Source organism: Parasteatoda tepidariorum, chromosome 12, assembly GCF_982258835.1.
Source record: "Parasteatoda tepidariorum strain Cologne lab strain chromosome 12, Ptep-v5.0, whole genome shotgun sequence".
Taxonomy (NCBI): domain Eukaryota; kingdom Metazoa; phylum Arthropoda; class Arachnida; order Araneae; family Theridiidae; genus Parasteatoda; species Parasteatoda tepidariorum.
The window spans coordinates 22,946,709-22,965,855 of NC_141766.1; the positions used below are offsets into that span (position 1 = coordinate 22,946,709).

General features: G+C 28.4%; 1 protein-coding gene across 3 annotated transcripts in view; it reads right to left on the bottom strand.

Annotated features, from left to right (window-relative positions):
* LOC107442621 (gamma-aminobutyric acid receptor subunit alpha-6) overlaps positions 1 to 19,147 on the bottom strand; it is a 66,533-nt gene that overhangs the window by 17,636 nt on the left and 29,750 nt on the right. For all 3 annotated transcript variants that reach the window (XM_043041827.3, XM_043041826.3, XM_016056233.4), the window contains exons 2-3: positions 9,951 to 10,045; positions 2,160 to 2,227 (exon numbers count right to left, since the gene is read on the bottom strand). In XM_043041827.3, coding sequence (XP_042897761.1) covers positions 2,160 to 2,227; positions 9,951 to 10,045 — 163 coding nt within the window. The remainder of the gene's footprint in view (positions 1 to 2,159; positions 2,228 to 9,950; positions 10,046 to 19,147) is intronic.

Genomic DNA, 19,147 nt, shown 5'->3' on the forward strand with positions numbered 1-19,147 from the left:
ATTTAATTGCAACTTGATTCTGATTTTGTACGAATGCTTTTCTGAATCACCCGTCCCCAAGGGGTTAAGGGGTTAAATTCAAAGTATAGAACTTTTTTTTAAGCTAAAGAGGTAAGTCACAGAAGGAAATATCTAATTTTTTCCCTTATAGATGCTTTCCATATCTTAACCATTTCTTTAGCCGAGAATTAATTAACGGGTTGAATTAAGATTTTTGAAGTTATTATTATATTACTCTACATTGTATTATATATGTGCAGCGAACAAAATAATTAATGAAACACCCTGAATACCTTTTGATCTAATCATCGGATTTTCAAGTACTTGGTCTCAATTATAATGGTTTAAGAGGGGGGGGGGGATAACTCAAATAAGCTAATTTATTTCTACAGATGATATTTTAATTACTATATCAAGCATTAAAACATACTTTTTTAGAATAAATGTGCCATTTTTTTATGGGTTTGAATTTCCAATCTTCAAATTATAGAAGGTAGCCGCAATCTGGGGAAAAAATATGGTCCCAATAGTTTACTCAAGAGTGCGATCCAAAGTTTCAACCCCTTAATGTTAATTTTACTTTTGCGTATTTCACTATGTTTTTGCATACAATTATAAAATTCGTTTTTCCAAATATAATTTCATGCAAAAAATAATTCTTAGTAAATATTTTTTATTATTTTATTTAAAAATAGCTTAAAAAATGTTAAATAGCAATGAAATAAATACAATTTTACACTGTGGAATACAAAATTTGAGCGATATTGGTCGAATAGTTCCTTAGAAATTGAATTTTAAAAAATTCGACTTTTTTTAAATTCGATTTCTAGGACTACTCGCTCATTAATATCAACATACCTTTAGATATTTGTAGTAAAAAGGAAAGAAAGGGTGATAAAATATTTCTAGCAAGCTGTCCCAAAACAAAAATTTTAGAACAAAGCTTTGAACACTGCATTATGTGCAAAATATACATGTTTTAAGTGAATCATTTGCAAAAGTAGATTAAAGATATAAATGTAATGTACGAAATCCAGATTTAAAGCGAAAGAAAGATTTGTCAGAAAAATTTAAAGCAAAAATTATAAAATAATGTATTTATGCGACAGCTATTATTTAGTGTATTTCTTAGAAAAACTTTTAAAAAAAACGCGAGTATTGAAATTAATAAGCAGTAGTGATATTTTCATATTTTCCTGCATGTTTTATATTTAATTTATAATATTTTATAAATAAGTATGCTGAACTTAAAACTGTTTACATTTAACTTAAAATATAACTCAAAAACTGTTTACATTTTTATCCTTTTTAACCAAAGATTCACCAACTTATTAGTCTTTAATGTAGTTTTACTTATGAAGTTAGAGAAAGTACGTTTTTGTGTCGGATTTCGCAAATTAAACTATCATCTGCACTAAATAATTTACAAATTTGATTTTACCCCTCAAACCTTTAAAATTGATTCCTAGTACAAGTTAATCCGATCATTAGATCAAAAGTTATACAGGAAGTTCTGTATATTTTATTTTATTTATTTATTTATTTTGCGCGCTGTACATTTCTTTTCGATGTTATAATTCATTATATTACCATTCTTTATATTTAAAAGTTTAAGGTTTTCAAAATTTCTTTCACATTTTAAGAGCCATATATAAATTCAAGAAAAAAAAATTATGATCCAATATACTCACAGATAGTCAATAATTAAACGAATTTCAAAAATAAAAAGATTTTTTAATAAATACATATCATATAAATGAATATTAAGAGACAATTTACCCTAAATCACTAAATAAATAAGTAAAACTCTGTTTATACATCTATGTATAATGACTCAAGTTCTAGACATAAAAAAACACATAAATTACAAATGAGTTTGAAATTATAGCATATGTGTGAAAGAGATAAACTGCCTCAAGTAATTTGTATATCAAAGCACCTTTTTAAATTCAAATCTTTAGTGCCAAGCATATCAATCAAGTCATCACGGATGAATGAGCATTTCAATTGGATATGTTTTGGTTGGAGACTTTCCATGTTTGTTCTTCTGATGGTTGCTTGATTCACATACAACTTTTTACAGTGTATATTTGTTTGAAAGACATATCCCGAATTTAAATACATGAAACAGTTAAACATGCAGTTAAAAGAGATCTTACCCTTTCAGATTCTAATATTGGACCAAAACTTCGAATGTTTATATCTGTTTCAACAATAGCTGCTGGTCCTTAAAAAAAAATTAATTTATTAAAATCAAAATTGAAAGATAAAATTTCTCAGCTGATAATATTGGGCTGCTTGGAAAGTAATTTTGTTTTCTCTAAAGAGGAGTTAATTATATTTTTTCATAGCCAATTATCATTATCGATTGATTAAACGAAGCAGTTCTTGGCTGTTTCCCTTACAAATGTGGAAAGTGAAAAGTAAAATTTTCGGCATATTTCATTTTTCTACTATCGAAAAAGTAAAATATCGCTCAAATAAGAAACAGATTGCAGGATATGTATGAAGAAGATGTATTAAATAGAGTACGCCAGTGTCAAAACTGGCTAACAAAATTTCGATTAACAGTATGCGGTCCGCATATATTTAGTGATAAGTTTACCATGTAACCGGTTCCGTGTAACTTGCTCCGCTTTGTAAAATATTATTTTCTAGTGGCAGCGAAATTTAAGTTACTTTTAGTTTAGTATTTTTCATTATAAGTAATTTTTTCACCACTAAATATCAAAAATTATAAGTATGATATAAAATGCAACAGTAAAGCATCAAACCACTGGTTGCTATATTAAAAAGTAGGCGTAATTATCTTTCTTTAACGAATTTTACTATATAATTTGCTACCACTTTATTAAAACTATCTCAGAAAGCGAAGCAGTTGGCATCCCTGTACTCTATTGTCCCTTGACAAAATGTCACATGAATATCAGGTTGCAAAGCACGACATCTATGTGTTGTCACCGGCCTCTAACGTTTGGCTTGGACATGACGCCAACGTGTTGTCACCGGCTGTTAGTGTATGGCTTGCGTATGGCACCAACGTGTTGTCACCGGCAGCTAACGTTTGGTTTTCACGTGACAACACGTTGGTGCCACCGGACATGAAAGTGTTAAGATGCACCAAGCCAGTTTAAGCTGATGAAGACACAATAAAGGCATTAATTGAGGCAAACAGGTGAATAACACCCCTTGAGATCGCTGAAGCATTACATTTATCGAATTTGACCGTTCATGAGCATTCGAAAAACCTAAGGTTTAATATCATAGCTCGCCATACGAGTTCGCCATGTTCTTACGGAAAGAAGTTTGTGCCGTCGAGTTGACGTCTGTGATTTGCTTCTCAAACGTCAAGAAAATTATCAATTTTTAAAGCGCATCGTCACTGGAGACAAGAAAAGGGCTTTCTACAACAATGTTCTGGTCTCTACAAAAAATTTTAGAAGGTAAAACCTTCATTTCAAATAAAGAGGTAAAAAATCGCCTGAAATAGTTTTTTACCAGAAAAGAACAAAAATTTTATGCTCGTGGATGGCAAAAAATTTCCGTCCAGATTGGACAATAACTGATTCAATAAAGAAATTTTTTACTTTAAGAAAATCGCCTTTCCTTTTCATAAAAAAAGAAAGAAAAGAAAAACGTAATTACTTTCAGAATAACTCAATAGATACATGAATAAGCTTATCAGCAACGGGAAAAAAAAGCTGGTAGAAACGTTTTTGAAGCAATACTTGAAATTTCATCCCTAAATAAAATTTATATTAAGGATATCTATTATATATTTCTGTTTTAAGAATTTTAAATTGTATAGATAGAGCAACTGGTTTTCATGTGTCCTTTTACAAACTTTATTATATCAGTTTACTTCTAAAAATAATTCTTATTTGGAAATCTCTGCGGAAAATCTGTGCTCTCATCATCATCAAAATTAATTTTGTCCTATTTTACGGCCTTTTTCCCATCTATCTTGAAGTTTTAACTTTAAGGTGATACTTTCTGGTAACTGGAATTCAAGTTGGAGTGAAAGGAAAAATTAAATATTTTGTATTTTAGATAAAGATGCGTCGCTACTATTGGGCTTACCCATCACCTCCTACAACAAAAAGCCTCCACACGGTCTTTTATAAGTAGTCTGCGTAGACTGCTTAAAAAGTGAACCAGTTGTTCGCATGAACCCAAAACCTTTTATAAAAGTAATTGAGAAAAATTTATCATATATATTTGAGAAATGAATCTGTAGTGGTTGTCAAGTGAATAAGGCAAACCAATAATATTCATAAATAAAACAACTTTTCAGTCATATATTTGCTACCACTTTCTTATTTTAACTATGTTCTGTATTAAATGACTCGTTCGGAAAGTGGACATCCTTCACAGTGGTTTGATCGAACTACCTATAAAAAATCGTGTGGAGGCTTACCTGTAGCAGCTATTGAGGCCCTGAGAATTTTTAACTAAATAGCAGGACTCCTACAATCTGAATTTTTTTTTAAGTGGTAGCAAAAATGAAAAAAAAATAATGTATCAAGTTATTCACAACTACTAAAATATTTTTCAATTAAATGGAAATACGAGGCGTTTAAGAAAAGTAAATATACTTCACCAATGGCAGCAAAAGAAAAATTTCTGTGAGTCCAATAAAAATCTCATGTAATCGTCCTCACACAACGCTTCAAATCAAAGCAATACTCAAGTTTCAAATGGAAAATTTCAAACAGGGTGCGTAGCCAAAGTTTTAAACAAAAAATAAGCATCTTTTAAGCAATTTCAAGAACTCAAAAAATATTTGTAAGCACTTTAAGGAAATATCATAATTAGGCAGGGTTGGCAAGTTCTTGACAATTGACGGTTTTAACAGTCATGTCAAAAAATCCTTTTGACATAAATTTAGAAAATTGCCAAAAAATCAAAATTTTGGCTTACGGATAATTATTAGCTATTATAAGTATGAAGTATTTTTAAATTAAGATACATGCAAAATTACAAGAGTTCTATCAATTATGTTCTTGATTTATTTTAACATGGAACTCTTTTTGTTCTGAAAATTACTGTTAAAAACCCAAATTTCAGTGTAGAAAATATTAAATAATTATACATTAAAATATGTCATATTGCAATTTATCTAATCCCTTATTTTGTTTAATTATTAAAAATAAAAATACAAAATTAATTTTCTTATAAAAATCTATTCATAATCATCTAATTCTTTATATGTACACCAGTGTGCATATAAAGTGTACTTCCTATGTACAGAATAATATGTTCTCAGTGTACATAATAATAGTTTCACTTGGTTCAGTATTTCTTTAATTAATATTTAAAAAAATTGAGATAATTTTGAAATGCTAATACAATGAGTATTGAAGCGAAACATTTTTACCCTACATTCTTAATATTTAACAAATCTGCTATAAGTGAATTTTTCATTAAAAAAAATTTTTTTAAACATTATTAAGAGAAGAATTAAAGTTTTTTGGAATGACAAATATGATTTTTTTTTACCTAACTGAACATAAGATTTTTTCTGCGTTTAAAATATTGAAAGCCCCTCACTTCATACTTTTTTTAAATCTTGTCTTTAAATATAATTGATATATCTCATCAAACAACTTAAGAATACGGAAAATTTTAAAAGTAATAATAAAATAATTGATTAAAAGTTAAGTGCATAGTTAATAAATTATTAATAAGCAAAAAAAGTAATAAATTAAATAAAAACTTTAAAAAAAATTATGCAATTGGTGGATGGTAAATAAAAAGTAAAAATATTACACTTAAAATTCTCAATTAGTTTTTAAACTTAATGAATAAAAAGGGAGATGAAAATTTTGGATTTTTGACTGCTCCGGGAACCCACGAGAAAATAAGAAATTAGTGAATGATCCCCAAGTTAAGTTCAAAGTTCATGGTCAAGTCAAGTTTGTCATAGAATATCTCGAGCTTGCCAGTGACGAAGACAATGCCGCGTCACCAACTATTAAATTAGCAAGAGATATAAACTTTGAACAATGTCTTTTTACATAATTCGTGGCAAAAATCAACATGGCAAAGAAAAAATCTCATTTTGGAAAAGGGAAAATTAAGCACTTTTAAAAAACACCCAATGAAGTTCTCATGCAATTATATCAAAGGCGCTTTCCCTTTAAGGGCTTTTAGAAAACATAAATCGAAAGTAAACACCTTTAAGCACTTTTTAAAAACGCTACGCACCCTGTTGAATCATCCGCCATACCGCATAGATCTTTCACTTATTCTTTTATCTCAAAAAAGATCTTGTTAGGCAAAACTTTCATGATGAGGATGAGATCAAAACTGAAGTTAAAGCGTGGTTCTGAGGATAGGCGGCAAATTTCTACGACTGCGGAATACAAAAGTTTGTACCCAGACTTAACACATTGTCAGAGGCTCACGTAAAAATTCATTGTTGAAATTTCGTGATCCATACAAAAGTTTAAAAAGAGGTAGCATAACTACTTCGTTTCAGCTCTTTTTTTCAAAGAAATTATCCATTCATGATTATCACAAAGTGAATGAAAAAGCCAGGAAAGAAAAAGCGACGACTAAAACTTTAACCATCTGAAACTCAAGGTGACAAAAACAAAAATTAAAAAAGAATGTAATCAGCGCTAACCTCGCGAAACAAAAGCACTGAACAGAAGTTGCAGAATGCTGTGAATTTTAATACCCTATAAATTTAAAATTTTTTATACTCAATAACTGAACCAAGTTTTTTTTTCCAATGCCCACCTGTGTTAAAATCCGTCAATTCAGGCATATACAGGGCGATTTTGTTGGCCTCTCTTTCAGGGGCACCATATTAGGTGGGCCAACGCATCACCTCCTACATCAAAAAGCCTCCACACGGTCTTTTATAACCAGTTGCGCGTATGAACCCAAAACCTTTTATAAAAGTAATTGAGAGAAATTTATCACATATAATTGAGAATTGAATCTGTAGTGGTTGACAAGTGAATAAGGCAAACCAATAATATTCATAAATAAAACAAATTTTTAGTCATATATTTGGTACCACTTTCTTATTTTAAGGGCAATTCCACGAAATTGTCAACTTTTATGTGAAATTTTTTTTTTATGAATTGCATATTTTAATTTTAAAAATATGTTCAAAAATAGCCAAAGTCTACATATTACTGTTTAATTTTTGATAATTTTAAGTTTTTTGAATCTGGCAGCATTCTAAAGTAATCACATGGCTGACAAGTGAATTCTTCACATTTGTGCTCAAATTATTTTCTTGAAAAATACTTATAAAATAAAAGAAATGTATCTTTCTTTTGCAATATTTTGATAAAAATATGCATATAGTACAAAATTTAAACATTTAAAACATAGCCTTTAAGTCATTTTAAGTTTAATATATTAAATAAAAGTAACTTTTTTTTGTGTCATTCCGTCACATGTTTTAGTATATTTTTTTTAAGTAACAACTGCATTTTTGAATGAAAATGTGTATATTTTGGAATATAAAGCAGATGTGGCATAAGAATCAATGAGAAATTGTAAAATTCTATGCATTTGATTATTAACTTCCAATAATTAGCGTGACGGAATGACACATCTTCGGCGATGGAATGACAAAACGAGTCCTTGAGAAGCTTAGTCAAAAACTAGGGAATTATTTTTTTTTAATTAACCTAATGGCTAAAACAGCTGTTGAAAGACAGATAAAATGTTGAAAAAGACCAAGATCCCCATGATATGATGAAGAAAAAAAAACAGAGAAAGAAAGGCAGAGAAGAAAGCTTGCGCGACAAAAGTTGGACTTAAAAAACTCAGAAGTGCAAACGCTGTTGTGCAGAGATTGTGTAAACAAAGAAAAAATCAAATTCTACCAATCTATTTCACATACAAATAATTTAAATTCCCTATACAAATTCCTGCAGAATCTTGGTAAAGCCATAAAAAAAATTGTACACTCATCATAAAAAAAATTGTACACTCACATCCAAAATCACCAATAGAGGTAAAAAAATTAATTCAGTCTTTATGTGAGAAGTATTTAACATCGAACTCAAAAGAAACTAACTGAGAAAAGTAATGTTGATGAGCTGTTTAATTTGGTTAAAAAAAATTTTACTGTCAAGATGATGTTAGTTACAAGCCCCCAAGTATGAAGGATTCAGTCATAATACAAATTCTGACAGAGTAACGAAGAGTGCAGATGCAATACATATATTTATGGCCTTAAAAGAGGCTTTTCATAAAGAAGCATATATTGATGTAAAGTGTGACTTATCTCATTTTTGTTCTTATTCTTATTTTTGTTAAGTGTATTTCATTAATACCTCACAGCACATGCACCTATAAATACCATGTAATTGTGATGTTGTTCTAAAAGGCCAAACACGATGTTGGCTGCTGTAAAACGGCACATAATATGTAAAAGAATTTTATGATTTCATAAAGTCGAAGCAACAAATCGTTGAAGTTTTGTTTTTGTCCAGCTATTCTATTTAAGAGAGGGCAAAAGAGAATGGCTTCAGCTAGACACTTGCTACATTAGCATTGCCAGGAACAAGAGACCTGCACTAGATGCTCATGTAGTTGAGAAGCGAATCATCAAAATTGGAATGCTTTCTAATTTTAACCAAAACCAAGTGTATGATTTGAAAAGCCACTGTTTTGAAGAGGAAATGGAAAATATGATTGAGGAGTATGCGGTCGGCTCTTTAATCATTGTCCCATACTGCGAAAAAAAAGAAGGCACATTTATATGCAGCGCAAATTACTTTGATAAACAAAGACGATTTAGATGTTAATGTATTTAAAGAACATGGGACAAAAATTGATTTATGCATAAATTTCCTGAGAACGAAGATTGTGACATTGGCAAGTTAGATATAAAACCTCTTCTAAAACAACCTAATTTTCAAATTGTTGAAATTTTAACTAATTCTTACGTAAATATTAATTCTGTTTATCTGTTGCATTCTGTTTATCATTTACATATTAATAAAACATTTTTTAAATGAAGACTTTCTTCCACTAAACTTTTTGTCATTCCGTCACAGCAAATAGATGTTAATAACTGCTAGCCAACCTGAGGTTAATTTTCCAAATTCACAATTTACATTGCTTACACATTATACTAAAAGTAAAAAATAGTTCAGGAAAATAATAGTTGCAAAATTCACAGAAACTACCAGTTCTAAGCGGCATGCCGAAAGCTTGGTTGCCAAAATGTCATTCCGTCACACAAGTAAAAAGTTCATAAAATTAAAAATAAAAAAAATACAAAATTCTTTTTTTTTTAGTTTATGAATCACATTATACCAATAATAATGATATGCATGCGAAAAAATCATGTTTATTTGAAATTAGATGCATAGAAACTTCAATTAATTGTCATCATGCAAGTCAAAATGTCATTCCGTCACATATGGAATTGCCCTTAACTAAATTTTGTACTAAATGACTCGTTCGGAAAGTGGATATCCTTCACAGGACTACCTGTAAAAAACCATGTGGAGGCTTTCAGATACAGGAGGCGTTGGCCAACGTCGCTCCTACAGTGAGGACAGATAGTACAGAGAAGGAAAGAAAATCCATGCCTTGCCCGGGATTCGAACCCAGAACCTTTCTGCTGCAAGGATAGTTCTCTGCCCTCTACACTGGCCAGTCGGCACATAGTAAGAAAGTTACTGAAAATATTTTAATGAATCTGACTGTGTCGGAAACCCGAAGGTTTTTTTTTCACTAAATGAGCCCGAATCAGCGTCGGGCTTTCGGTCTCGAGTTGAACCCGTCTCATCTCTGCTATGCATGCCTTACTTATCCAGGATAATTGCTATCAAGGAAGTCATTGAGATATCAGTTTTTGTGTTTTGGAAAAAACACAAACGCATGCTCCAAAATTTTAACACCAGTGTTTAAACTGTTAAGAGATATTGCTTACTTTCTCAAAATTAAGATGATTTAAAAAGATTTATTACCACCAAAACCAGGTCGAATTCTTCTGTCATACTTGTCTTCTGACAGCAAACTGTCTAGCAACGATGTTGTATTTGATAACTTTGATAATTCATTGCTAAAAAAGAATACATCAAAATTTAAAATCTCATTTTTATTATCAATTAAAGCAAAATTTTAAAAAAAAACTGCAAGTATTAAAGAATATTATTAAAAAATATTCTTCTTTGAAATATGAAAATTGTGAAAGTAGTGAGTGATTGTTCCATAAAAACAGTAAAATTACAAGTAGTAAAAAATATTAGAAAATCATGATATAATTACAGTTTGAAAATAGTGAAAGTAACGAACGTATGTTCATTAACTAACAGTATAAATGTAGTAAAAAATGTCTATTAATGATCATTCTTCTTCGCATTGTGAAAGTTTTGAAACATACGAATGCGCGTTTATTAACAATAAGTAAATCTGAAAATATTAAAGGACATTTATATATGGTAATTCTTTTTCGTGGTATAAATCTTGAAAGTAATGGGCAACTGCTCATTAAAAAAGAATAAAAATCATTTATATTTATATATGGTAATTCTTTTTTCGAGGTATAAATCTTGAAAGAAACGGACAACAGTTCATTAAAAAACAATAAAAATTCAAGTAATAAAGAATAGCAACTAGATGATGATTCTGCTTTGCATTTTAAAAATTTTGAATGTAACGAACGACTGTCTGTTAACAAAGATTAAAACTGCAAGTTTTTTTTAAAAATATTTTTATAACCGACGTTGAACAGCCGACTCATTTCTGAGTTAATGACTATCAATGTTCAACTTCGTAGCATGGCAATTTTCAAGCCAACCCAGATGACAAGGGATTTACTGGATCAAGCATTGAGACAAACAAGCTTTCGTGAAGGTTTTTTTAAATCGAAAAAGCACTCATATGTGTTACATGGACAGGAAAACCACGAAAACCTTCCTTACATAGTCCGATGGTCAGGAAATTCTAGACCGCTATCCATCTACCACTGGAGATCCATCTACATGGCTGCACTGTGGTTGGTGCAGAATTCGTAACAATCAGTCACCAATCAAACTGTAATTGTTTTTAAGAGTAAACAGTAATGTCTAAATGAACTCTAATGAAAAATGGATTTTTTCGAGAATTTTTCACAAATAAGTGCTTACAAAAAACATTATAAAAGTTGAATAAAATTTTCAATGTCTAATGCAGAAAGCACTTTTTTAGAAAAAAAATAAATAACTTTAATAAAATATTTTGAAATAAGAAGGGCAAATTCTTATAACAAATGCAATTATTGGAAGCCTTTGAAATCGACTAGCCAGCACTTCAATTAAAACAACTATTTACTTTAAGACTATATGCAAGTAAAGGACATTTTTGTTTTCACAAAAAAAACCTTGAATTATGTAACTAACTTTTCGTTTCAAGTACCAAAATGACAAAATAAAATCAATGGCTGGCCTTTTCCTAGCATTTATTAAGTGACAATCAAACAGTAATTGTTTCTATGAGTAATGTCTAAATGATTTCTTATAAGAAATGAATTACTTCGTGACTTTTTACAAGTAATTGCCTGAAAAAATTTTATGAACGTTGAAAAAAAAATTTCAGTGTTACATATAGAAAGCCCTTTTAGAAGATAAAATATACTAGAACTTGTATAAACTATTTCCAAGTGGATGAAGTGTGCAAATTTTTATTGCAAATACAGGGTTTCAACGGGAGACTTAACCCCTTGGGGACGGGTGATTCAGAAAAGCATTCGTACAAAATCAGAATCAAGTTGCAATTAAATAAAAAACGGTAACTTAAATGTAGTCGTTACTAATTTGACAGACTTACTTTGCTTTTATTTTAATTATTGTTAGTTTAATCATATATATAATCAATGTTAATTCAAAGTATGACTAAATAGTTTTATTTTGAACAAAGTAATGGTGAATTAAATAAATCAAAAAATTATAACTCCGCCTACAAATAAACTGCTAAAGAAATACTTTGATTACCAGTTTTATCTTCTTACCCTGATTGATACGGTTTTTTGCTGTCACGTATTTGTGACAGTCGGCGCGAAAGGGTTAAAATATAAAAAGTGATGACTAATAAATTTCAAAATTTTATTAAAAGAAATTAAAATTAGCAACTTTTTCCAGCTAATCTTTTCAGTTTATAATTGAAAGTAAATACCAAAATGTGTGTATATTAATAATATGAAATGTAAATCATATTGGTCGATACGATTGAATAATTAAAGAGATAATAAATGAATAAAGGAAATTTGGGTTTCTATCACTTTTTACAAAAATAGTCGCCTGTGGCCTCTCTGCAAATGCATTTATAGGAAGCATTTGAAAGCGACTAGCTCAGTTAAAATAACCAATTTTAGTTACCTTAAGACTAAATACAAGAGACGGATATTTTTATTTTCACAATAAAGAAACTCGAATACTTTAACTATCTTTTTGTTTCAAAAACCAAAATGATAAGATTAAATCAATGGCCGGCCTTTTTCTAGCATTTATCAAGTGACAATCAGACAAACTGTAATTGTTTCTAAGAGTAAACTGTAGTGTCTAAATGATCTCTAATAAGAAATGAATTACTTCGTGAACTTTTCACAATTAATTGCTTGGAGAAAACATTATAAACGTTGAGCAAAATTTTTTCTATGTCTCATAGTAGTCAATACGATTGAATAATAAAAGAGATAAAAATATAAAGGAAAATTAAGTTTCTACCACTTTTTACCTAAACAGTCGCCTGTGGCCTCCCTGCAAATGCATTTATCGGAAGCATTTGAAACCGACTAGCTAGCACTTCAGTTAAAATAACCATTTTTAGTTACCTTAAGACTAAATACAAGAGAAGGATATTTTTATTTTCACAATAAAGAAACTCGAATACTTTAACTATCTTTTTTGTTTCAAATACCAAAATAACAAGATTAAATCAATGGCCGGTCTTTTTCTAGCATTTATCAAGTGACAATCATACAAACTGTAATTGTTTCTAAGAGTAAACAGTAGTGTCTAAATGTTCTCTAATAAGAAATGAATTACTTCGTGAACTTTTCACAATTAATTGCTTGGAGAAAACATTATAAACGTTGAGCAAAATTTTTTCTATGTCTCATAGTAGTCAATACGATTGAATAATAAAAGAGATAAAAATATAAAAGAAAATTAAGTTTCTACCACTTTTTACATAAATAGTCGCCTGTGGGGCCTCCCTGCAAATGCATTTATCGGAAGCATTTGAAACCGACTAGCTAGCACTTCAGTTAAAATAACCATTTTTAGTTACCTTAAGACTAAATACAAGAGAAGGATATTTTTATTTTCACAATAAAGAAACTCGAATACTTTAACTATCTTTTTTGTTTCAAATACCAAAATGACAAGATTAAATCAATGGCCGGCCTTTTTCTAGCATTTATCAAGTGACAATCAGACAAACTGTAATTGTTTCTAAGAGTAAACAGTAGTGTCTAAATGATCTCTAATAAGAAATGAATTACTTCGTGAACTTTTCACAATTAATTGCTTGGAGAAAACATTATAAACGTTGAGCAAAATTTTTTCTATGTCTCATGCAGAAAGCACTTTTAGAAAAAATAAATAAATAATAGAAACTAAACCACAATGAAGGGGTCTGTTGTCAGCTCTTATTGTTTTCTACACATTTCTGTTCGCTAACTGATTCTATGAAAATATCCGACAGACGTTAGGTAAAATCTAATTATAGATGTGTTGTAGAAAATAGATTTTAGTAACACAGACGATACAAAACATAAAAAAAACTGTAATCTCAGAAGCGAAATCCTGAAAATTTTACGACACTTCTTCAGTTCGTTATTCTCTTGGCTTCTAATGAAGATTCTTGAATTGCAAAGGTGTACAGTCTGGAAAGGAACAGTAATTCTTTCCTTTATTGCAAAGCATATAATTCACAAGTTATGTCACCTTCTGACTTCAGTCATTTAAAAGTAATCTAGTCGCTTTCTGCTTTCATTAAATTAAAGTGTCATTTGTCAATGGGCAATAATTCACATGCCCGTTTGCAAACACAACGGTATAGTTTTTAAGAGGTTGAGAGAGGTTTTAGAGGTGTTAAAAGTTCCAGCAATATTTAAATTTTACTCCCTTATTTGTGAAAGCAAGTGTGGAAACGAAGAAACAAGAGACATCTTAGAAGCTGATGGTACATTGTTAATGAAAAAACTGTGTACTTCATGAAAAATTCGACGCATTCTTATAGATAAGCAATATTTTGAAGAACGTTGAGTCATTTCCCAGTCCTGCAATTTTCCATTTTGGGGATCATAATCGGACGCCCAGATCATGCTCTTTCTTTGTTTTTTAAAATGGCATTTTCTTTTGTTATTATTTTTAAAGTGTAAGACTTATGCCCCTAATAATCACAATTCTACAACCACCCAAGTCTTGAAAGAGAAAATAACCGTGATATCAAGCAAATTAAGCTGCATTTATGCAAAAAAAAATCATTGAAAGTTTCGGCAATTGTACGTCAGTGCAAACAAAACTCTGGAAACCATTTACCTGATAATCTGTTTCATATAGCTCTATACTATCTACATTATAAATCAATAAAAAAAGCACAAATCTCTATTTAAAACCTGTGTTTTATATCAAAATTGCTTCTTGCATTGTAAATTAGGCATTATGTAATTTTATATAGATGAATACTAGTAAATTTTAAAGTTAATTTTTTTTTCTTCGAAATTAAGTGCACAGAGGTTTTTTTAAATGATTATTTTGAACTTCATCACTCTTAGCTTATAAGACACTCAAAAGCTATGGCGTATCTTTATTAATCGAAATTCTTTAAATATGTTTTCAGAAACAATTGCATGAGAAAGGGACATATATCAGGCATATGACATATATAATTCTGAGTTGTGTTCATAGCCTTAGTTAATTCGAAACATGCTTATTTGTTGCTAAGCAACATTTTAACTTTTCTCTGAAAGAAATCTTAACTAATAATAGTCACGCCTTAATATTTCAGGCCTAATACTGCACACGATAATAAACTATTTTAGTGTTTTAACCCTTTCCGGAACAGAAATTTTGAATGAAAATTTTAGTCAGACAGGACATTAGCAAAGTGCAATAGCAAACGGTACATTCTAAGTGAGGTAACATACTTTAACTTTTTGTTGTTTAAAGTATGCTGGTTGCAAAACGTTTCAACGCAGTTAGTTTTGCATTTCCAGAGATTCGTAATATATTTTGAATTAATGTTTTCATACTCCAGAAAGGGTTGTAAATTCGAGAACAGACTACTGAAGAATAAATGTTTTCTTTTAGTATTGTTTGATAGAAGTTAGCATTTAAATGTCAATTAGATTTTAAAAAATATTACCCCTTTGCACTCGAGGTCATTTTTACAGTTAAAATAAACACTACCAAAGTTTTTTAAAAAAAAAAATTTAAAAAAAAACTTCTTTTGAGTACAAAGGCTTTTACGTTTCGATTTTTGGGATTCAACTTTTAATCAACCTGAAAATAAACATCACAAACTGGACACAAAAATTTTTTGGCTATGAAGACATTAACAATTACACACAGAAAATCTAAATATTGCCTTAAATATATGAAAGAAAACTGTTAAAGGTAAAGATTAAATAGAACTTATTTATTACAAGCAGACATTATTAGCTGTGATATAGGTGCCGATTTTATCTGTTAATTATTTTTTTCTTTTTTTCTTGTGTTTAAAAAACTCTAATGCGATGAAGACAGGTGTAAGTACCACCCTAAGTGTTAAGTTTCTTTTTGGGATTAAGAAGACCTCTTTTCAAACTGGAGCCCTGCCAGAAGCAAAACATTTCGCCTTTTTTTTTAAAAAAAAAACTTTTCCCTTCACTGGCGTTATATCATTTCTTTAGGGGCATTAACTGTCTTTAAAGTGTCTACGTTAATTACAAAAGATTTTTCTACAGCTGAAATATATCTTATTTTTTGAATGGAACAAAGCATTTTTCTTGTAATGTATTTTGTTTTCTTTAAAGTCTATGTTATTAGATTCCTGTCATTACATTATTTTCTTTATTTATAATATTCGTAGTCAAGAATGTATATCTCAAGAAAAGAAACAATTTTTAAAACTTTAGATTTTGTAAAAATAATTTTATATATTATAAATTTAAAAATATTTTTTATGAGCCTAGGTAAAAATTTTTTGAAAAGAAGTTATTATATATCAATAATTACTGAAAACTAAAAACTAAGAAACCCCCCCAAAAAATAATAAAAGTTTATGTTGTACAGAAATTAAAAAAATAATAATTTTAATGATAATTTTTTGATTTAATTTTTAAAAAAATAGTTTTAAAAAAATAAATAAATAAATATATATATATATATATATATATATATATATATATATATATATATATATATATATATATATATATATATATATATATATATATATATATATATATATATATATATATATATATATATATATATATATATATATATGAATTAACTTAGTTATGATATAATAATAAAATTTCGTAAAAATACTATTATTAATATAAATTTAAAAATATTTTTATTAACGCTTGCAAATTTTTTTAAGAAAAATGTTATGTATTAATAATATCATAAAACTGAAAATTTAAAAACCAAAAAAAGCAATAAATATTTATGTTTTGCAAACTGATGTAAGATAACAAATTTTGAGACACTAGAATCTGATCGCAAAAACTTTCTTGTTTTTAAGAAACGAGATGCAATTTATTACAGGATACTCGCAATTTAAGTAAATTTATATTGCTAAAGACACCATTATAACATTTAAAGAATTTACAGTTAAATGCTTCAGAAAAATATGTGTATTTCTTTTAAAAAATAAAATGTAGTAGAGGGTAAGAAATTATTAAAATATCAACATCAATTTTATTTTCATTATCACTTTTATATATTTTATAGAAACCGTCTTATAAGCTTAGAATTCTCTTTACCCTTTACACTCGAGGTGCTATATAGGGTTAAATAAAAAAATAATAATAAATAAGTTAAATAGTTTGAAAAAGAAAGACATCAAAATTACTTTATTTTTCGGTCATTCAAATTTGTATACTGTGTATGCAAACAGTTGGGCACAACTGCATATATAAACGTAGTTTGAAATGAATGCTTAAAACTTTTCTCTAGATTATGTATAGATAAAAATTACAAAACTAAATATATCTGCTAAGGAAAAGTATAAATGATTTCTCACACAAATAAATATTGTATTCAACAAAGATTCCAGAAATATACACGTGCTCCGTATTGTCCACCTCTAATATATGTCTTAAAAATACCTGTCAAAAATTAGAACAGAAATATATGTATATAATATTTAATCTAGAAAATTAATATTTATTATTTTTGAGAATTAATATTTAATCAAGAAAACAACTATTAGTTATCGAAATTTTCGAATTATTAGCATTTGATCACCTAACGAAACCAGTTCTATCCCCTTACGGAATTCAGAGGTGTTTTTAATTATCGAATTTTAGCTTCTCTCTGTTACACCATGCAATCATGCAGGTTTTGATGTTTCTAATCCTGTTTCCTCAATTGTTATTTTTAGATTTTGATATTATTTTTATTTTTCTGACTTACGTTAAGCTATGAATAATATTGTGCGAGCTTTTTGACAAGCTTTATAAAAATATATAAAAGGTAGTGATTTCGGAACACTTTGCATAGCTAGTATTCGATTTTGAGAAATCTTTGCTATGTATGAATAAAAAGTTTAATTTAGACTACAAATAAATGATTACATTCGATGTTTTGTAGTTGAAAAAAAAACTAAATACTTAAAACATGTCTTTCTTAAATAAGGCGAAAGCTAGTGAATTTATTTTGAAGTATTATGAAACACAACAAGAAGTTTTGAAGAAAACCTTTAAGTATGTATTTCCATTCTTTATTCATTATTACATTTCTTCTCTGGAGTTTTCAGAATTTCTGCCTATGCGTGTTCAAAGTAAAAATATGCAAGTCAATTTAATTCTTTTCTTGTACGAGGCAGAAAAGAGAAATGGATTAATTTACTAATGGTAATATTTTGCATTTATATGGCGTGTACTAAGATCATTATGACAAAGTTGTTTATTATAAGAAGTAATTTATTTAAAAAATGAAGAACAGTATTTATAATAAATGTATTACAACATCTACAGCATCCCATTTCAGTACTGATGAAAATATCATTAATATGTAAAATTAAATGCTTTTAGTATTGCCAATATACAAAATAAACTATATTTCAGAATAAATATTCAGTGTTTAGATTAAACGGGAAATTGAACATTGAGTTTAAATATTTAAAAGTAATAATTAAATGAACGATTAGTTTCAGCGAGTAGTTAACTGAATTAAATTATGAAATTAGATGAATAATAGAACTATCAGTTATTATTAAATTTAAGAAGTGGCAATTGCTTTGCATTAAAAATAGAATAACTGGACTTTTATTTTAGAATATAATATATGAATTATTAATTTAAAGTTTAAAAATCGATTATTAAATTTGGCATGTAATAATAGATTATTCAGTTGAATGAACACTTATGTACTACTGAGTTTAAAAAATTAAAACTGGTTATAATTTAGTGAAATAAAACGGGAAATTGAATATTAAGTTCAAATATTTAAAAGTAATAATTGAATAAACAATTAGTTTGATTGAATTTATAAAGTTAGTGAATAATAGAATTATCAATTAATATTGAATTTAAAACGTAGCAATTACTTTACTTTCAAAATAGGATACTTGAACTTTTAAATTAGAATATAAAAAATGAATTTTTAATTTAATGCGTAAAAATCGACAACTGAATTTGATATGTAATAAAAGATTATTCAGATGAGGAAACAATTATGTAACATGGCATTTAAAAAATTAAAATTGATTACAGAATTTAAAAAGCATTTATTGATTGTTGAAAATAAGTAATAATTTATCATTGAAAGTAAGCAATAATTGATTATTGAACTTAACTCTATACTAACTCATAAATAATCCATAGAACTTAAATTTTAAAACGAATATAATGTAATGCGTTTTTTATTTCAATTGCTATTAATTTAAATGAAATTTTAACAACTGATATAACAGAGAAGTATGCGCTGGAACAAATATTTGGAAAAATTTTAACAGCAGATCGATA